Source organism: Agrilus planipennis, unplaced genomic scaffold (assembly GCF_000699045.2).
Source record: "Agrilus planipennis isolate EAB-ADULT unplaced genomic scaffold, Apla_2.0 scaffold109, whole genome shotgun sequence".
In the NCBI taxonomy this organism is placed as follows: Eukaryota; Metazoa; Arthropoda; class Insecta; order Coleoptera; family Buprestidae; genus Agrilus; species Agrilus planipennis.
Genome location: NW_020438934.1, coordinates 482,705 through 504,757, shown reverse-complemented (window position 1 = coordinate 504,757; position 22,053 = coordinate 482,705). Strand labels below are relative to the sequence as shown.

General features: G+C 34.9%; 1 protein-coding gene across 3 annotated transcripts in view; it reads right to left on the bottom strand.

The window, feature by feature from the left end:
• Positions 1 to 22,053, bottom strand: part of LOC108737983 (dachshund homolog 1) — a 348,890-nt gene that overhangs the window by 186,887 nt on the left and 139,950 nt on the right. For all 3 annotated transcript variants that reach the window (XM_025974266.1, XM_025974268.1, XM_025974267.1), the window contains exons 3-4: positions 11,797 to 12,004; positions 6,039 to 6,098 (exon numbers count right to left, since the gene is read on the bottom strand). In XM_025974266.1, coding sequence (XP_025830051.1) covers positions 6,039 to 6,098; positions 11,797 to 12,004 — 268 coding nt within the window. The remainder of the gene's footprint in view (positions 1 to 6,038; positions 6,099 to 11,796; positions 12,005 to 22,053) is intronic.

The following is a 22,053-nucleotide window of genomic DNA, read 5'->3' as shown; positions in this document are numbered from 1 at the left end:
ATTCCCAATAAGATCCTAAAAGCTGTTACCATATCGTTTCTCTATAAAAATTTATATTTCTATAAAGAAGACAAGCCCGGAATCTTCTCACATTTTTTAGATAGTTTCATGTTATTCTTTCATCATAAATACTTTATTGCCCTATTAATTAGTAAATTCATTTTTAAATATAGGTACTCTTTTTAGTATCTCTTATTGAAAGCCACACAACCCTGCGCTATCATCTGCTTTATATTTATAACTGCGTGTTGTTCGTTATACAAACTAAGTATCACTCTTCAATATTTGTAACTCATCCCTACATTTTTAAGTATATTTAACATCTTGTCCCATTTAACATTGTCAAAAGCTTGGTGGACATATATCTATCACGAGTCTTATTCTGCCATCTATAGGAGCAGCTTAACTTGTAAACTTAATTTTAATACGACGTTCTAAATCTGTCTACGACAAGTGTCTGTTGCAATGGTGCAAATATTTAACACCTATAACTTAGAAAATAAACAGTAATTTACTGTCTTTTCGAGATGAATAATCAACGAAATTATTAACACTTTTAGGATTATTTTCTCTTGGAAATTGCAGCAACGGGACGCGAGCTTTCGACAAAAGACTTCCGGGTCTAGATCGCGGAATTATTAGAGACAACGCATCGACATTATTCAATCGTCGAACAGGTATCCTTATTTTTCATAAGATAAATCACAATGTTCACGACCTCAGTAGAATTTTCATAATTAAAATTGGAACACGTACTTCTAGTAAGTTGTATTAATCGCCGATTTACGTCATTTTTTTTGTTCGCATGAATGAATTTTTTACACTGTATAATACGACATCATGAGCTTCTAAATTAATGTTGTGGGCGTACCGCTATATACACTCTTTTAACTTAAGTACTATGCGCTCGGCTACTTAAAAGCGATTTATGAAGTGTTGATAGCCCAATCGTCGATTTACAATGAGCGAAAAAAAAAGTAAGCGCAGAACAATATTTCTCACGCACTTCAATATGGCAACGTGAGATTACGGGATGTACTTACCTACCATGGAACTTGACCCAAACGACGTCCAAGTCACGTGATTAAAATACAGTTGACCGTCACGACCGTGGAAAATGTCTTTTATGTTGTTTTTTTTTTTTTAAGTAATTATTTACGATTAGCATAATAAATTTCATAAGGTACGCTGTCAACATGAAAGAGGATTGTCTATATCTACAATATATATTCTATACTCTAGGCGGTCATTGTTTTCAATTATTGCCGTAGGTATGTGAAGTTAATTTCCATTCTAACTCTATAAAATATGTACCTATGCAATTTAGATACACCTAATATTTTATGACTTAAACAAGTGAACCACTTGGTGACATTTTTAAGGTATACCTTATAGATGTCAATGTTACCTTTAATATGTATGTAATGAGACAGGTTGATCACAAAGGAAAAACTTTTAATTCAGTGAAAATCGTTTTGCTTAAAAATGTCTTGGTAAATGTCGAGATGATCGATCCCACCCCGAAGGGGGTGGGGGTGGGTGGGATCGAAAGAGGAGGTCTCCCCCACTACGGTACCATAAAAAGTTCGTGGCGGTCTCACCCCCATAAAAAGTTAGGGGGTAAGATGGGGGTGGGGGTAGGGGGGATCGAAAGAGGGTGGTCACTTGAACAAAACCCGATAACCTAACCTAACCTACTCTATTGATAAAGATATTTAAATAATGTTTTATATAACTTTCTCAGTATTTTTATGTATTTTTCATTAGTTTTAGTTTTGAATATTGTTTCAGAATTGGCATATTTATTAACTTTGAACCCCCATAACTTTTTATGGGGGTGAGACCGCCAAGAACTTTTTATGGTACAGTAGTGGGGGAGACCTCCTCTTTCGATACCAACCCACCCCCACCTCCTTCGGGGTGGGATCGATCATCTAGACCTTTACCAATGTCTTTTCAATCCATCTTAACTTTTAAATAGAACAGTTGCTTATCTGCATTTTTGTTTTATTTCGTACATCAACTATTTCATTTAGCGAGTAATGCCGAGTTCTTGCACTTCGGAGACTTCAGCACAACTAATGAAATTGTAAAGTACCTCAGAAGACGGAAGATTAAGAACATGTCTGTCTAATCTTTGTGCATTAAATATTTCATGTTCCTTAGCTACTAGCAACACCATTGAAAATTTCAGTTCATAATCTCTGAACTTCTTAATCCGGGATTTGATAAACTTTGGTCGACGCCAATGTTTTGTACTATTATTCCCCCTTGGAATGTTAACATCGCAGCCCTTCATATATAATACGTCTGTTCGTTTGAATATAATCTCGTTTCGAATAATTTGCATATACAGAATTTGAGCGAAATGAAATTTTCACTGTAGACCAAAATTATTATCCAAAAGTTATCGGTTTATTGGAATGCAATTTAAATTGCATAGTAGATGATATACCTACTGTAATTGTTTTTTCAAATATGTCTTCGTATACAGAGTGTCTTACCGGACATATGGATATCTTTGTTAATAGTAGAGATAGAGGACGACTGTTTTTTCAAGGCACACCATCATATAATTCAATGAAATATTAATAATTCGGTTGGTGTTCTACGTCGTTTAGAATACGGCCGAATATAACTATAGAGTAGTTTTTTTTTGTATGCGTTCCGGCAATATAATTTTGGCTGATGTACCTAATTAATAATTGTGACTCTGGTATCATTCGATCGTGTTTTGAGTAGTATTCCAATGTAGCATGTGACATACCTACAAAATATCGCTGGATTGATACGTGAAAAAATCTACTTTTGCGTTCATAAAACAATCTGAAACCAGTGTATGTTTCTCGGAATTGATTGGATAAAATAAAATAAAAACTACACCATTCGAAAGCGTATAAAAAGTTAAGGAGAATGTTCTTGAAACAGATTATCGATAATTCGAAAAATACAAAAATTAGAGCGCTATTTCGAAATTGAACTAGTAGAAATTCGTCCATTATCGATGCGGAATGCCTAAGAAATTCTACATTATTTTCCCTATTTAACCGAGCTCCTGTCTCTATTTTTAATCAAGACACCATTTCAACTCAAGACCGGTGGGACGTATATTCGTTTTAAAAATTATATTCTTAATTTATGTTAGTAAAAAGGACTCTAGACAGTCTTTTATTAAATTTTGCTAAAGAAATGGAATATATGAAATGATTCGATATTATACATACCTTGCGAATGCCTCCATCGATGGCATCCCCTGATTTTTGATGACCGACCCATCGTGCCTCGACAAATTATGAGGCATTCCGGGTGAAAGTAGCGCAGAATGAGCAGCGGCGGGATGAGGAAGTTGCATAAAAGGCATGTGGCCACCCATATGAGGTGGTTGATTGTAACCATTCGCTAATAGAGGCGATTTTTCCAACCGAGAAATATCTGGAACAAAACGATAACAAATTTAATATGTCATAACATAAAAATATTATTAACTACTTTTGTGCTACATTGAATAAAACTTTTGCGTGCTTCTTTCCCACCAACTATTACTACTAATGGACAGGCGGTCGTTCCGATTCATACATTAGTACAAAGCCGGAGCGTAGGGCGGAAGACCCCTGTTTAACCTCTCTTTTAGGAATCGTAGAAATAGGTGTTATGGAGAGGCAGTTTAGAGGGACAAATGAGGACAGAAGAGGAAAAAAGAAGACAAAGTACATAATAAATAATCTGTGACAACAGAGGTATCTTTTTTATTGTTTTCACATGGGACTGTAGTCATTTGCTGCAATTTGAACACGCCCTTCTTAATTTAGGAAATGCTTCATGATTAATACAGACAAAATGAAAAGAGATAACTGAATAATAGAGAGCGGTGCATCGGTTAAAGGTTGCCTAGGTAACGCAAAAAATCAGGGTCGGCTTTATACTGCCTGGTTGGAATCATATTGTTCAACATACTTTAAAGTCCGATCTGACAACACTCAAATTTTGCTTGTCTACATCTTTTTCTATTACACTTTAATTAGTATAATGTTATTCCTTTTTCTTTTTTAATTTCCGCTGCAATTCCTACCTGACATCTCTTTTCTATGTTTACGATATTCCCTATAAGGCAGAGCCGGGCAAACTTTAACTTCGTAGGAGCCGCTACATGAGGTTAGTTTGNAAAAATTGTATCACTTTAGTAATGATATCTTTTCACCTTCATCAGTTCGAGACGATACAAATATGAGACGTTGTCAAGTCGAGTAAAGCGACGCAGTAAGTCAACTTTTTCGCTTATGTGCATGGGAGGCGGGGTAAAAGAGCATAGTGCTGGTCAACTAATTCTTACAGTACAAGTGGTATTTGTAGGTTGAGAACCACTGGTCTTTGGGAACGTCCTTAAAGGCAAATTCCTTGATTATTTCAAGTTTTGACGTTCTTTTTACTTTGATTATGTTAATTGATACTATCTGACTAATTCCATCAGGTTTTGAGAGGTGCCTATTGTAATCCCAAAACATTAGAAGGGTGTTAGGGAAAATGGCTGTGTGAGCGGTAACATTAATGTTAGACATTTTGCTCTTTTAGGTGCATATATAGGAAGTATTTATTAAGTTTACCATCAACGAGCTTTTTAGGCCTCGAAAATGTTCAGCCACAAATATTTTATAGATATAGTTTTGTTGTAACAATTCACTGTTTCGATAACCCCGTTGTTCTCTTCATCGTGTTTTCGGCGTTTTAATTGCGCTCATAAATTTCGCCATCATCGGCGCAAAGTTCAGTAAATTTTTCAGGTCATTTGTAACTATAACGTGCGTTTCGACGGCCGTAAATTAATAGCGAATGGTAGCCTATAAATGTAATTATCTTTATCAACACCAATTAATACCTGTCCTAATTAACACTGAAGAGGTCTAGTTTGTGTTAAAAGAAAAAAAGGAAAAAGTTTAGAATGAGCTGAGTTTATCTGAAATTCTCTTAAGGGGTTGATCGTCCATAAAATACGTTACTCAGAACTATACCTTTTTAGACCCCTCCCTCTCCGTTCGTCACGCAAAGTTGCACTTTCAGCGACCCTCTGACAAATAATACGTCACAATTGCTAGCCCCCGTATAAACAATTTCTTGTAATTAAAAATAGCAATGATAATTACTTTCTATCGTAATGAAAAATTTTAAGAACTGTCAAGTTAAGAAAAGCATTAAAATTAAATTGATGATCTGCAAACGTTATATTTCCTTAGAACCCCCTCTCTCCTTGTCTCTTGCCGCTAAGTAACACCGCTCCTCCTTATTTGCGAATGTATTTTATGAACCACCCTTTGCAGTTTAGATAAGTATCTAATGAAAGCTTTGCTTTTTATCATTTAAGTCTTTTAAAAACTTTTTCGGGCTTGATTCTCACCAGCTACTCATATTGTTGGGCGGGCAGTACCTTCGCATGACACTGCAATGCAAAGCCGCACAGTAGGGCAGATGGTTGCTTGAAGTTGTTTTTTAGTAATCGTGGGAGTAGGTGGGTGACTGGCAAAATAATAACAGAAGATAAGTAAAAGATTATCTGTGGAATATTACTGCCCAAGCATTTGCCTAAATAATCCAAGGAAAATAAGAATCGAACCAGCATCCTTTCGGATATAATCTAGATTGACCACTCGACCACGAAACTTGGTCATTTACATGTAAGGAATTCCAATAAGTTTCAATTGTGAACCTCTTTCATAGAATTTGACGAAATACAACAGAATTTAAAGAACGATTTCGGGCAATTTTTTGTTCTTTTTGGGTTCCAAACAGCCACACTTTATAAGATTTAAGTTGGAACTTACGTTGACATTTTTTTTTCTATTTCTGTTAAGTAGTACTTTATTGACTAATATTTTAACTCTATATATTTCGGTTGATATATACAAGCAATAGTAAGATCATTAATTCTGTTCATAAAGAAAAACATATTCCATCACATTTTACGAAGATTTTTATAACTAGAACTTAATCTTATTGTCAGAATCAATGATTTACTGGTTGTTAGTTAAACTATGTAAAATCCTTACCTTTCCAAATGTTTTACAATGTCCTCGTAGGCAGCTCTACAGTTTTCCCAAATACCCGATCTGAAACGAGAAAATATACAAAGATTGTATCAATCTGTTCTTTAATTATATATTTGTTACAAATCTATTTTAATTTTGTTTAATATTTTCTATTTTCATTCTCACATAATTACACGTATAATACTAAAAACCGTATGTTCTCTATATTTTTGTTGCCTTTCCAAAATTTTTCATTGTTTTAACTTTTTCCCTAATCAAATTCAATACTTCGAAATCAGTATTTAAAATTACAACTTTATTTGAAGCTTCTTATTTTTAAGAAGATATTCTTAAATGAAAAAAAAATCGATTTCAATAAGGGTAATAATATTTTATTATTAGTGTAGAACCGATAATACCGTTTCGCCTCCTGTTGTGGGGCATTGTCAAGGTAGGATCTTTGGAAGGAAAACGTTGGTGTCGATTCTATATTTAAAATAGTGTCCGACCGAAAGTTCGGTTTCGGTTTCGGTTTCGGTCGAGTTTCGGCGGCAAATCTGCCGAAACTACGACCGAAACCGAAACTGCGTTCGGGAGTTCTCGCGCTCTGTTCGGTCATGTTCGGCGCGTTAAATTCCATCCAAGCAAAGTAAATTAGTAGACATTTCGCCGCGTCTAGGTGCATAATCTTTGTTTCTGTTGAAGTTTAGTGTCATTCAACATGACGAATTAAGTTTAGAAGAAGTTAATTTCTTCTTAATTAAGATAAAAGTGATTTATTTGTTTTGTTTATTANAAAGACTGCAGAGCTATGTGATTTGAAGATAAAAAAATAAAACTGACTGATTATAATAACGTTTTCTTTATTTTTCTCTCAAAACATGATCCTTATAAGGAAGTTTCGGTTTCGGTTTCGGTTTCGGCCGAAACTGAGATCGTTGCCGAAATTCGGTTTCGGTTTCGGTCGTAAAAACCAGTTTCGGTAGGACACTAATTTAAAACAAAACATTACTACCCTTATTGGCCTTGATTCTTTTTGACATACCAAACTAAGGGAAAGAAATGGAGAATAGATATTTTAAAATTATTATCACGTGAAAATTCATACGGAATAGGTAGGTACTTTGTAGAAAAGAAACATTAAATTGGAGAGCGAGAACAAGTATAATCACCGAGAGACAACATGCTGCTTCGTGGTACAATCAAGCAAAACCTTTATTATCATTTAAAGCAATTACTGACAAGAAATAAGAAAAGCCCGATGGCAAAACGAAAAGAACACCGAAGTGGACGACGCGACCGTAGCGGCAGCAACAGACGTTATAAATAACCGGCAAGTAAATATTTGTATTCGATTTATTTTTCTGTCTATCCGCGAAACAAATGCGAAACGAAGCAACCAACGGACTGGGAATAGAAGAAAAAGAATCAAACGAGGTAGTCGCGAACGGTCGATATAATAAGCTTCATATTTTCGTATGTCGATACTTTTCCCTCTTTAACCATCTCTGTCTATTGTGTAGTAGTAGATCTGTACGTATTTAAATTTGTGTATGTGTATAGGTACCTGGAGAATTAATCATGCCGATGGTCGTGACATGTGCACGCATCTACCGGCACGGATTTGCATTTTAATTACCAGCCAGCGTTGAAATGATAATGATGACTTGAACAACCGTGTAAACAAGTAGATATGTACAATCGTTCTACTCTCTGCTTGAAAACTAGATGTATTATTGTCTTACAAGGCGTCTAGTTCAACGATAATCGATAAAATCGATTTAAAGATCTACAATCATTGTGCCCATTTTGGATTAACTATTTCGGAGAATTGCCGAATCACTCACTCCTTTGCAAGACCCAAAATAAAGTGATCAGGACTAAAATGCATATTCTTTCTACTTGAATCACCGTTGCCTGATAATATCCCCAGGTACCCATGTTGCTAGTTATAGGTCTAGAAACATAAATAATTATCCTACGGTTCATCATCATCAGGTCGTCAGTCTGGTTGGACACGCACTTCCACTCTTTCCTATCCTCCGACTAGACCTTCATGCCTGGAAAGGTGTCCTACTAACCTATCTCGCCTATTTATTATTGACTTCCATAGAGTCCTCTGCTTTCCCACTTTTTCTAATACCTCTTCATTTCTAACCTTCTCTATCCACAGTATCTTCATCATTCGCCTGTTACACCACATTTTGAATGCTTCTAACCTTTTCTTTTCTGCCGCGCTCACTCTCCATGTTTCGCACCCGTACAGCGCCGTGCTCCAAACATACACCTTTAACAAACTTTTTCGAATTTCTAAATTAACCGTTCGCGAGCATAGAAGTGACTTCTTTTTATCAAAGGCGACTCGACCCTTCGCTATCTTCTGCTTTATATCCCTACCACTCTTTCCGTCCCGCATTATCTGACTTCCTAGAAAACTTAAATCGACCACTTCTTGTAATTTTTCGTCTCCTATTTTTATATTAGCTTTTTCCTTACTTTTTCTTCACTTGCATAGCAGTATTTTTGTTTTACTTTTATTTATTTTCATAGAGGGTATTGTTTTATCAATATCGCTTCCATTTCATTTAAAGCTGTCTCTTAACTCCTCTTGGTAGAGATCCTAAAAGCTGTTACCATATCGTTTCTCTATAAAAATTTATATTTCTATAAAGAAGACAAGCCCGGAACCTTCTCACATTTTTTAGATAGTTTCATGTTATTCTTTCATCATAAATACTTTATTGCCCTATTAATTAGTAAATTCATTTTTAAATATAGGTACTCTTTTTAGTATCTCTTATTGAAAGCCACACAACCCTGCGCTATCATCTGCTTTATATTTATAACTGCGTGTTGTTCGTTATACAAACTAAGTATCACTCTTCAATATTTGTAACTCATCCCTACATTTTTAAGTATATTTAACATCTTGTCCCATTTAACATTGTCAAAAGCTTGGTGGACATATATCTATCACGAGTCTTATTCTGCCATCTATAGGAGCAGCTTAACTTGTAAACTTAATTTTAATACGACGTTCTAAATCTGTCTACGACAAGTGTCTGTTGCAATGGTGCAAATATTTAACACCTATAACTTAGAAAATAAACAGTAATTTACTGTCTTTTCGAGATGAATAATCAACGAAATTATTAACACTTTTAGGATTATTTTCTCTTGGAAATTGCAGCAACGGGACGCGAGCTTTCGACAAAAGACTTCCGGGTCTAGATCGCGGAATTATTAGAGACAACGCATCGACATTATTCAATCGTCGAACAGGTATCCTTATTTTTCATAAGATAAATCACAATGTTCACGACCTCAGTAGAATTTTCATAATTAAAATTGGAACACGTACTTCTAGTAAGTTGTATTAATCGCCGATTTACGTCATTTTTTTTGTTCGCATGAATGAATTTTTTACACTGTATAATACGACATCATGAGCTTCTAAATTAATGTTGTGGGCGTACCGCTATATACACTCTTTTAACTTAAGTACTATGCGCTCGGCTACTTAAAAGCGATTTATGAAGTGTTGATAGCCCAATCGTCGATTTACAATGAGCGAAAAAAAAAGTAAGCGCAGAACAATATTTCTCACGCACTTCAATATGGCAACGTGAGATTACGGGTTCAACGTAGCGGGCTCCTAATTACAATCTGACAACAGTGTCGCAAAAGAGGCGACCCTTATCTTTTCTTACCAACCAAGCTTACTTATTCCTTAAAGTATTTTGTCATTTCAAGACTTGTTTATTATCAAGTCCTAGTCATCATCTTCATCAATTTTATTATTGATACCGATCGAAGTAAAAAAAGGACAGAAGAAGATCAATTTGGATTTGCGCGGGAGGTAATTCTAGCTTTACGGGTAACAATAGACTAAACTATAGAAATAGAAAAGAGCGTATACATAAGATTCGTAGATTTAGAAAAAGGTTTTCTCAATGTTAAATTGGACAAGATGTTTAAATATGATTAAATGATGAATAATTTCGTTACGGAAAATTTTTAGTTTCATTTTTATAAGAAACTACTCTTTAACCATTCCAGTTACCGTTGTTAAAGCAGAAAGGTCTTTCTCAAAATTGAAGACAATTAAAAGTTACCTACGGAATACGATAGGACACTAATGATTGAGGTCTCTAGCTATAATAGTCAAAAAGACTGATATTATGAATTTGGTGACAGNGGGATCGAAAGAGGGTGGTCACTTGAACAAAACCCGATAACCTAACCTAACCTACTCTATTGATAAAGATATTTAAATAATGTTTTATATAACTTTCTCAGTATTTTTATGTATTTTTCATTAGTTTTAGTTTTGAATATTGTTTCAGAATTGGCATATTTATTAACTTTGAACCCCCATAACTTTTTATGGGGGTGAGACCGCCAAGAACTTTTTATGGTACAGTAGTGGGGGAGACCTCCTCTTTCGATACCAACCCACCCCCACCTCCTTCGGGGTGGGATCGATCATCTAGACCTTTACCAATGTCTTTTCAATCCATCTTAACTTTTAAATAGAACAGTTGCTTATCTGCATTTTTGTTTTATTTCGTACATCAACTATTTCATTTAGCGAGTAATGCCGAGTTCTTGCACTTCGGAGACTTCAGCACAACTAATGAAATTGTAAAGTACCTCAGAAGACGGAAGATTAAGAACATGTCTGTCTAATCTTTGTGCATTAAATATTTCATGTTCCTTAGCTACTAGCAACACCATTGAAAATTTCAGTTCATAATCTCTGAACTTCTTAATCCGGGATTTGATAAACTTTGGTCGACGCCAATGTTTTGTACTATTATTCCCCCTTGGAATGTTAACATCGCAGCCCTTCATATATAATACGTCTGTTCGTTTGAATATAATCTCGTTTCGAATAATTTGCATATACAGAATTTGAGCGAAATGAAATTTTCACTGTAGACCAAAATTATTATCCAAAAGTTATCGGTTTATTGGAATGCAATTTAAATTGCATAGTAGATGATATACCTACTGTAATTGTTTTTTCAAATATGTCTTCGTATACAGAGTGTCTTACCGGACATATGGATATCTTTGTTAATAGTAGAGATAGAGGACGACTGTTTTTTCAAGGCACACCATCATATAATTCAATGAAATATTAATAATTCGGTTGGTGTTCTACGTCGTTTAGAATACGGCCGAATATAACTATAGAGTAGTTTTTTTTTGTATGCGTTCCGGCAATATAATTTTGGCTGATGTACCTAATTAATAATTGTGACTCTGGTATCATTCGATCGTGTTTTGAGTAGTATTCCAATGTAGCATGTGACATACCTACAAAATATCGCTGGATTGATACGTGAAAAAATCTACTTTTGCGTTCATAAAACAATCTGAAACCAGTGTATGTTTCTCGGAATTGATTGGATAAAATAAAATAAAAACTACACCATTCGAAAGCGTATAAAAAGTTAAGGAGAATGTTCTTGAAACAGATTATCGATAATTCGAAAAATACAAAAATTAGAGCGCTATTTCGAAATTGAACTAGTAGAAATTCGTCCATTATCGATGCGGAATGCCTAAGAAATTCTACATTATTTTCCCTATTTAACCGAGCTCCTGTCTCTATTTTTAATCAAGACACCATTTCAACTCAAGACCGGTGGGACGTATATTCGTTTTAAAAATTATATTCTTAATTTATGTTAGTAAAAAGGACTCTAGACAGTCTTTTATTAAATTTTGCTAAAGAAATGGAATATATGAAATGATTCGATATTATACATACCTTGCGAATGCCTCCATCGATGGCATCCCCTGATTTTTGATGACCGACCCATCGTGCCTCGACAAATTATGAGGCATTCCGGGTGAAAGTAGCGCAGAATGAGCAGCGGCGGGATGAGGAAGTTGCATAAAAGGCATGTGGCCACCCATATGAGGTGGTTGATTGTAACCATTCGCTAATAGAGGCGATTTTTCCAACCGAGAAATATCTGGAACAAAACGATAACAAATTTAATATGTCATAACATAAAAATATTATTAACTACTTTTGTGCTACATTGAATAAAACTTTTGCGTGCTTCTTTCCCACCAACTATTACTACTAATGGACAGGCGGTCGTTCCGATTCATACATTAGTACAAAGCCGGAGCGTAGGGCGGAAGACCCCTGTTTAACCTCTCTTTTAGGAATCGTAGAAATAGGTGTTATGGAGAGGCAGTTTAGAGGGACAAATGAGGACAGAAGAGGAAAAAAGAAGACAAAGTACATAATAAATAATCTGTGACAACAGAGGTATCTTTTTTATTGTTTTCACATGGGACTGTAGTCATTTGCTGCAATTTGAACACGCCCTTCTTAATTTAGGAAATGCTTCATGATTAATACAGACAAAATGAAAAGAGATAACTGAATAATAGAGAGCGGTGCATCGGTTAAAGGTTGCCTAGGTAACGCAAAAAATCAGGGTCGGCTTTATACTGCCTGGTTGGAATCATATTGTTCAACATACTTTAAAGTCCGATCTGACAACACTCAAATTTTGCTTGTCTACATCTTTTTCTATTACACTTTAATTAGTATAATGTTATTCCTTTTTCTTTTTTAATTTCCGCTGCAATTCCTACCTGACATCTCTTTTCTATGTTTACGATATTCCCTATAAGGCAGAGCCGGGCAAACTTTAACTTCGTAGGAGCCGCTACATGAGGTTAGTTTGAGTCACTCCATACCCTTCAATGAGTACGAGAGAGTAAGCAGTAATGACCCATATTGTTTTGTCTTTTTCTTCTCCCTTCCTATCCCATATCAAGCCCCTTCATCCCGTAGACGAGTGAAGCCACTCTCGCAACTTAAATAATACCTACGAAAATTTTCGTTACTACGTTCGCAAAACTATGGGGTTTGGCTATGGAACAGGGGACTCACCTGGAAGGCATAAGAAAAGGAAAGAATCATCTCACTCGCACTCGCAGGATCAATGAGGAGCTACTTGGTTAACCTTGAGGAGCACTCGGGAGTCAAAAGAGCCGAGTTTGCCCGGCTCTGCTATAAACCACTCTATTTTAGTTAGTGAATTGAAAGAAGACAGTTTTATTGCAGACTATGCCAGTTTCAAAACTGAATGTCCTAACTGTAGCAGATATTTAAAGTTAAGAGGTTTTTATTATTATTCATCCACAACTTTGTACCAAAACTCACAATCAGATACCGTTTCGTTCTTTTACAATCTACGTATTGCATATATCGATTCGTTAAAAAAGAAGTGCATTAGTTATTCAGGTGTGCTGAGTGACTTTTTTCGAATTACAAGAGAAAGTTTGATTGTGTGCTGAAAATTTTAGATATGTGTGTATTGCGCGCGTATATGTATATGTAGATATTGGTAACATTTTTTTGTACGAACTCCTACGCATTGTGCCGACATGCAACTACAGCAACAACCGACAACACATGAGTTAAATTATAACACGACATGACAGTAACCGATATCTATAATGGATATTTAACAAGGGAGAGATAAAATCCGTCATTCGTTACTGATTTCTTAATCAGACATTGGAAACAGGAAAAATTAAATAGGCCCATAACGATTACAATTCACTTCTAAATACAACTGTCAGTCCAGATTGAAAAATTAGTGTACCGCTAAACACTACTCGCAGGTGATACCATTAAATGATATATCGAACAATAAATTCGGAATTAATTAAGGAGGCGGTGGTGTGAACGCTGCACGGCTGTCACGATTGTAGATAAACGGAAGAATTGATGCTCAAAACAACTTGCAACATTGTTTTGTTCTTTTGTGGAATTTGAACACATTATTTATTTTCGTTATTTGAATGCGGAAATGGTTTACACTTCAAACAAATGGATGAATATTTTCTCAAAGTACTGATTTATTAAATGTAAACGAAACAATTGTTATTATGCAAGTATTGACGACATACGAAAATCCACAAAACGTTATGAAACCTAAATCACGTTTCGACGCCCAAGGTGTCATCCTCAATTAGAGACTAAATTAATCTTAACTCTAAACATAATTATATTGTTTCGATTTCCCTCTATGAATTTCAACCGAAACCAATAAAAACATGTAAAATTAAATTTGGTAAAAAGGGGTCTCTATTGGGGGTGGGGTTTTTGGGGTTCCCCTAGAGAAACTAACTGATAGTTAGGACAGCGAAGATTGAACGTTCAATACCCAACAAGAAGAATGAGCAGCTTTTCGTTAAACCACCTGTAACGTAAAATTAAACGCCTTGGCTATCAGGCAAAAGGAAACCTTTATGGTGGAATCACAAACCACCACAAAAAATTACTTGCAGTCTTATTCCAAAATTCCTAGCATTAAAAATGATGATAAGAATATTTGAACTATCCCCGTAATAATAATATGCTTTGTTATTATCTTTAGGAGTTTTTCCGATGAAGATTCATTTAGTAGTGGGTATTCAACGATAAAACTAATGAAAATGGTTTTATGTTTGACGGATTTAACATCATTCATTTAATATTGTTAATTAAGCACTAATTTTTCCCATTGGTTGTATCACAAGTCATTCTTAGCAATTTTCTATTTGATTGAAATCCCTTTAGCCGATTAGCTCGTACAGACAGAGAGACAGACATGTAGATACCCAGATATGTATTGGCGTATAGAAGTATAGATATGCAGGGTCAAGGATTTTCTTAAACGGTAAAACCCTCTCGCTGTTCTCTAACGAGTGATTAACATTGATTGCATTACATTATTCATTAATATTTTTACGAGTTGTGAAATAAATCTGTTTTCAATAGAAAACGGCTCATAAGCACCGGTCGTGATTGGCAGTAATCATCATAACTTGCCAAAAAATAAATTACTGCACATAATGAGGCTGCGCGTAGGAGAGAGTCCAGGGAGCAAATACACGGCCCCATGCCGGCTTACGATCCCACTCGTTTGGTCATCGGGCGGTTGAAAATGGACGTATAAATATTATCGGAAAATTAACGGGTAATTGGGTACTAATGTACTTTCTATATATTAAAAGCTCTGATTGATATGTATCATATCACGCAACAAACGAGCGTGACTTCTGAAAGGTTATGATGCCCAACATGCAGACGCAAGCACCTATACGAATTGAATTTTTTTAGATTAAAAATTGTAAGATCTAATATTTTCGTAGCTGACTGTTATTAATTGCATTAATGAAGATGAAATATAGGATTGGAGATGAAACTTTAAACCGCTCTATTCATAAATCTAGACAGTCCAAATAGAAAAATAGTGAAAGACTAGTCTGTAGGCGTTCTAATGTCAAATAAAACTGTTTAAGGATGTTTGGGAGGTACAATCGGAGACAAGAGTACATAAAATTAGAAATTCATCGTGATTAATTAGGTTTTGCAGCATATCATGAGGTAAATAAATACTATCCATACTAAAAAAAAAGTATACGGTTTGAGAGAAAATTTGGAATTTGACCAAAAACTTTGAATAAAATAAGAAATAACGAATAATATGGAAAATTTTTAACTGACTTTTGGCAGTGAATATGCCTTTATTTCAACTTCGAAACAAAAAAATATTTAGTTTCAATCTTTATTAATAATGAGCGTAAAACTTTTTAATATGTTTAAATAATAATTAAAACTTTAAAATTGCATTTATTTCAGACAATTATAAATATTATCATTATATTATCAAGTAAAAACGAGATTTTCAGCTAATTTTTCATTTTTTTCTCGATAACCATTTAGTGAATTTGAATAACCTTACGCTAAAGTGATTCTCCAGAGTTCAAGTTACTTATTATAAAAGTTTGAAATTTCTGGTAGCTTTTTTTCTGTTAATAAAAATAAATTTAATCTGTTCGGTCAACGAATCTCCATAAAATGACGTAAAATTACAATTTTTTAAAATTTCAATAACTCTTTAACGGTTTAGTGAATCGATTTGTAATTTTTACAGAAGTTTTAGAATTGAATGAGGAACGTTCTTCCAAATTTTCATTTGTCTCGTAGCATTTTGACATACCTCCCAAGCATCCTTAGTCTTGAAGAGGGTTAATTAAAAGTATAAGAATCCCTGCCACTTGAGTCTGTTCATGCAGTACAAACATTATCGATATTATTCTCAATAATTTCATATCATTTTATAGTTTACAAAACCTGCCGGCATGATTTCAGACAATAAAACAAAAAAAAACCAAAAACTTTATGGTTTTGTTTCGATGTCAGTCTTTAATTGTTAAGTGCCGTCTGTCTTAAAAGCCCGAACGTATAGCTATTGCAATAAAATTATATCGGTAGGTATCTTATCTGAATAAATAAAAAGCAATTAAATACTTGCTTTAGTTCACTGGCAAATACATTCAGAGGAGAACTTAACCGGTGAGACGATTCTTCGAGAACGCTCGAATTTAAAAAGATAGGCGATCAATTATTATTGGCGTTCAGATTCGATTTTAACCAAAAGCAATTAGTATAATGAGTTTTGGATTCTTCTCGAGGTCCTCAGAGGGCCACACAAGACAGGCAGAGTGATTAGCTCAGAGATCATCATCAATCATCGCAGTTGTCACTAACAGGTATGTTTCATTTGATACCCTCATCTTACACCTACTTTGTTAATGTTATATGAGATCTTAGACAGAAACAGTACTAAATTAATAACACGAGCATGTTACATAATTGGCCTGTCCCGCTCCAAGTTCCCGTTTTACAATTCCTAGTTTCAAGTCACATCCGTGACCTTTTGTTTTATAATCATCTGCTATGTACAGAGCGATTCAAATAAACTTCTCATCTTGATTATCTCTGATCATATGGGATTTTTATTAAACACGCTGATGCCATTTGAAGCTGTTAATAATTACTATTCTTGAGTGGGCATGGTTGATAAGTTACGTTATCGTCATAACAGGATCTTCAGCTTATTTACCAAAAGGAATCTAATCTAGGACTTGCTCTTCCCCTCTTAACTTCTGTTTCTCCTTCGAATATTTCTGATTGCATATGTGGCATGGAGCTCCTAACTCATTTCAGTGAATTTTGCCCAGCTGTTAAAAATTCAGGTTTTGTGGATTTGTCATAATTTAGAACATCCTCTTTCATTAAGCATGATATATTACAAGTTAATAAAGAATTTCAGTGGCTTTTGTAAAATTCTATAAATTTGTATAAAATTTTCTGTTAACATAAAGGAGCATACGTATTTTCGTCGGATAGGTCAATCTTCCTTAGGCAGAGCTCGCATTAGGTATTTTTAGGGTTCCGTACGTCCCAATGAAAAACGGAACCCTTATAGAATCATTCGTCTGCCAGTCTGTCCGTCTGTTACAGTCAATGTGCTCCAAATCTACTGGACCGATTAATTTGAAATTTAGTACACATATGAATTTGTGTGACCCAGACACGAACGTATAACGTAAATAAATTAATTTTGAACATAGGAAATTAAATCATCATCATGAGGTCGTCAGTCCTGTCAGTCAGACTAGTTTGACACGCACCTCCACTCTTTCCTATTCTGGTCTAATCTTCGCATTTCCCTAAAACTAGAACAACCTACACATCCTTAACCGTGTGGCATATCAAATACAGGGTGCTTCAAAAAAATGTATACACACTTTGAACTTCCATAGAAAATTTATTTACCGTTCTACAAAGTTAAATTTCAGGAAAATAGAAAGCTGAAAGTCCAATGTAAATGAAACATAAATAACAAATGTTAATACTGTTCAAATTGGTGACCTACAGCATCAATACAATTCTGAGTACGAGTCACCACAGATTCTGTACATCGTATCAAAACGTCCAATGAGATTTCTCTACACACTGCTTGAATCTCATTCCAATTTTTTATTATTTATTTAAAACAATATTAAAAAACAATCATTTTTGCAAATTATTTTAGTTTTTAAATATTATTTGTTCATTCCATTAGTAGATATCGGATCTCACTACTAAAATAGATAGACGAAAAATTTTACAATTAATCTTGTGATGTACAACATTTTTGGACCACCATGTGTAATGGTGGTTATTATTTTTCAATGAAGTTTTTCAACCAGTTTAATGACAATCAATAAATTCTTTCTCAATGAAATATATTTTTTACTGACCCGTTTATTACAGGTCAAACCCTATAGCCATCCATCAACTTAACTCATTTGTCATCTTGTACCATTTAAATAGTTCTTTATGTTCAAAAAGTTCTAGAAATAATTCGAATTCTTTGTTAATTTTCAACATTAATTTTTGAAGTCTATATTTTTATCATATTTACAAGAATTTAGTAAAAAGAAAGTAAAATCATTTTAAAACTTATGTAACATAATAAGATTGGTCGATATTTCGGGTTTCAATCATTCGAGTTCGAATTACATATTCACGTCTGCTGAATTCTGAATTGCACTGCAATGTTTACGAAAAAAAAAACCGCACGACTAAAACCCAATAAAATGGCTATTCGTTGTCTTAAAGGCTTAAATGGATGAGTTTTGAAACCTAACGTGTAGCCAGTACCTAGGGTTTGGGATGATTTTTCTTAATAGCAGCGAACGTGTTAAAATCGTGGATTATAGTTGTGTTACTTTCGATTGCTTTAACATATGTTGAATTACCCCCTAATTATCAATAAATCGAAATGATTTAGTAACAAAAATTTCAAAATAAGGGCCGGTTCAAGTATTATGTAAGGTAAATGTTTCTTAGCTGGTATATTATGAATATTCTGCAAACGTAAGATTTTTTTGAAATTGTGTTTAATATACAGAATATTGTAATATAACAGTTGTCAAACAATGGGTGCAGTTGATTCCTGCCCAGCGTAGGCACGTCCCGGCAATCACAGATAAGTACTCGCTAATTCTTAATGAATAGTCACAAATCTGTCGGGAATGACAAGCACGTTCGGTTATAGCCCGCGGTCTTCTTTAAGTTCCACATAATTTTCTTTTCCGTCTCATTTACAATTTGCTTTGGTCGAAGCGCACGGCCGGAGCTGTCCCTCACCGACCGCAACGCTTGATTATAGCAATTTCAAATAATTCGGGTTGTTATGTTGTTATTATTTGGATTTGAGTAAATTATTGTCTATAAATTTATCGTTTAGCGCGTTCGGTTTTTATGCTGAACAGAGCAGAGAGGTCGTAACGGTATAACAGCTTACATTGTACCGTCGATTCAAGTGATGATCATTGCTCTGAATTAAGAAAAATTCAAGGGACATTCATGTATTAGGTACCTACGTAAACAGTTTTAGAGTTGGTCGGATTCAAATTACCTTTAGTTTGTTCTGACAAAACTATCAATACTTTATATGATCAATAAATTGAACCTAAATGCTAGAAGGAAATTCATAAAAAATTAAATTAAAATAACATAGGAATAGGTCAAAACGTGGCGAAACGATGTCAATTGAAATTACGGGTGTTTTAACTTAATATTTCAATTTGCAAGGTGCGATATTTAACTGCCTGTGGTAGAAAGAGTTGGATTTACACTAGGGGCCCTACAAACTAATGTCCAGGATGGTAAAAATCGAGTCTTGAAAAAAATTCGAATGTCGGTTAAAAAGGAACATTTTTCGAAACTTTCGTCAACAATATTATCGAACCCATCGACTGATTTTGTGGGCATTACCAGCATAGGAAAGAGTGGAGGTACGTGTCCAACCAGTCTTAATTAGGACTGATGACCTTATGATGATGATGACCAGCATTCGGCGTAGTTTTTTGAGCTTTAGCTTTATATGATCTTAAAACGTTGAGATCTGATATTTTCGAAAATCGGGCTGAAATCAATTTAGTGGATTTTATAGTAGAAAGTCAAAAAATATTCTGAACCCTCATCGATTTTGTGTGTAGAATATGGATAATGGGGCGGCATTAAAATAAAATCTGGCCCTGCTGGTAGTGTTAATATTGTCCAAAAGATTCATGTTTTGGCATTTTCTCATTCGACTAACAATAAGTGTAGGTGATCTAACCTAACCGGTTAAGATTAACTCTGAATTAAGTTAGATTATCTTAGTTTCTTTTACCATACTCGACGATTTTTTACCTCCATCCCCTACTTCATCACCTCTCTGTCCCTACAACCAAACACTGTTTTAGTGCTGTGAAGGATCATTCCCACCTACCCACCCTCTGCCACCCTACGACAATCGTGACGATCAGCTTATACAAAGAATTACCGATTCATTCTTTCACCTCCAACCAATCCTTCTACTTCAACGCTCCCAGTGTTCTACGAAATCATCCATCCCCTATCCCCTTATAAAGGGGGTCCCATCATCTACCAAAGAGTGTAACAATCGCACCTTAACGTTTTAACTTCTAATATGTAATATTTTGATTGTTTTTCTAAATTTGTATATTTAAAAAAAAAAAATGTTTCCACCATTGATGTTGCTCACTCGTTTTTGGTTTTGAAGGGTGTAAAAAAACTGAGACAGTTACAATTACGTTTGTTTTCTCTTAAAACTAATATTGCTAGTTATTGTTTCAAGCACACGCACGGTCGTGTTAACACCCGAGAGTCAAGAATGAAGATTGCTTAAGCATGCGAAAGAAAACAATTTAATCTTTTCAGCCCAATGCCATCTAAGATTTCTGTTGCGAGTCAATCTTCCATGCTTTATGGGTTTACAATGACCGGGTAAGATACTTCTGTGCATTTTATAAACGCGATCGTGGCAAATGATAACGCATTCCAATGTCAGCGTCGGTACTGCGTTTCCGACGGTAGAAGAGCACATTAAATTACTTTACGTTAATGATATTTTAGATGCAGAAATTATTACATTAAATGCGTATATATACACCATGTGAGAAGTTCAAAGAAAGCGAATAATTGCTAGTTCTAGCTCGTCATTAACTCTTTTTTTTCTGTTGTTATCAGACGAATTTATCGCGTATTGTTACATTAAATTCGCAGACCTATTTTAAATTGCGTTTTGTTTTTCTTATAAAAGTGCCTACCTTCCGCCTCCAATTAAATAAATAATTAGTGTACATTTATAGCTTCCTAATGGATTACAATAAAAACCAGTTGAACCCGTCCAAATGGTGCACAGCACTTTTCATATTTCAATCTGGGAAACATTTTTTACCATAACCTAAATCTTAATATCCTTTAAGCATCATTTTCAAGGTGAATCTTATCATGATCGCTGCTATCACGAAAGCTGTCATCATGTAAACTTTGACCAGATAGTCGTTAATGCATGCGATGTGTCCTTTGTTGTGGGATATTTATAGGATAATTCTTAAAAGAAAGAATATTCTGGACAAAAAAATACCAATAGTGAAGACAAAAGTTTATAGCAAAAGTCTAGTAATGAACCGCTCAACATTGTATTGATTGGTCTTGGTGTTTTACTGCAAGTTCTCTGATTGGTCTTTCAGAAGCGACCAATGTACGAGGGTGGATTGATAAGTTTCCGGCCTGACCAAGAAAAACAAGGTTTTTAAAAATTTTTTTTTTTTATTTCTCAACATAATCTCCTCCAAGGCTGATACATTTCTCATAGCGGTGTTCCAGTCTATTAATGCCATCTCTATAGACTGATTCGTCAAGCTCCTCAAAATAACCATTTACAGCTTCGATTACTTCTTCATTGTCCGCAAATCTCTTACCGCCAAGCCATTTTTTGAGATTAGGGAACAGAAAATAGTCACTCGGGGCTAGGTCTGGAGAGTAAGGAGGGTGCGGCATCAATTCAAACTTTAGATCGTTGATTTTAGCCGTCGCAACGATTGACGTGTGCGCTGGTGCGTTATCGTGATGAAACAAGATTTTTTTCTTCGCCAGATGAGGTCGTTTAATTTTCACCTCGTGGCTCAAACGTTGCAATAAGTCTGCGTAGTATTGACCAGTGATAGTATTACCCTTTGCAAGGTAATCAATGTATATAATACCTCTTGCATCCCAAAAAACAGTAGCCATAACCTTGTTCGCCGAAAAAATTGTTTTTGCCTTCTTTGGAGTTGGTTCCCCTGGTCCAATCCACTGTTTAGACTGTTCTTTGGTTTCAGG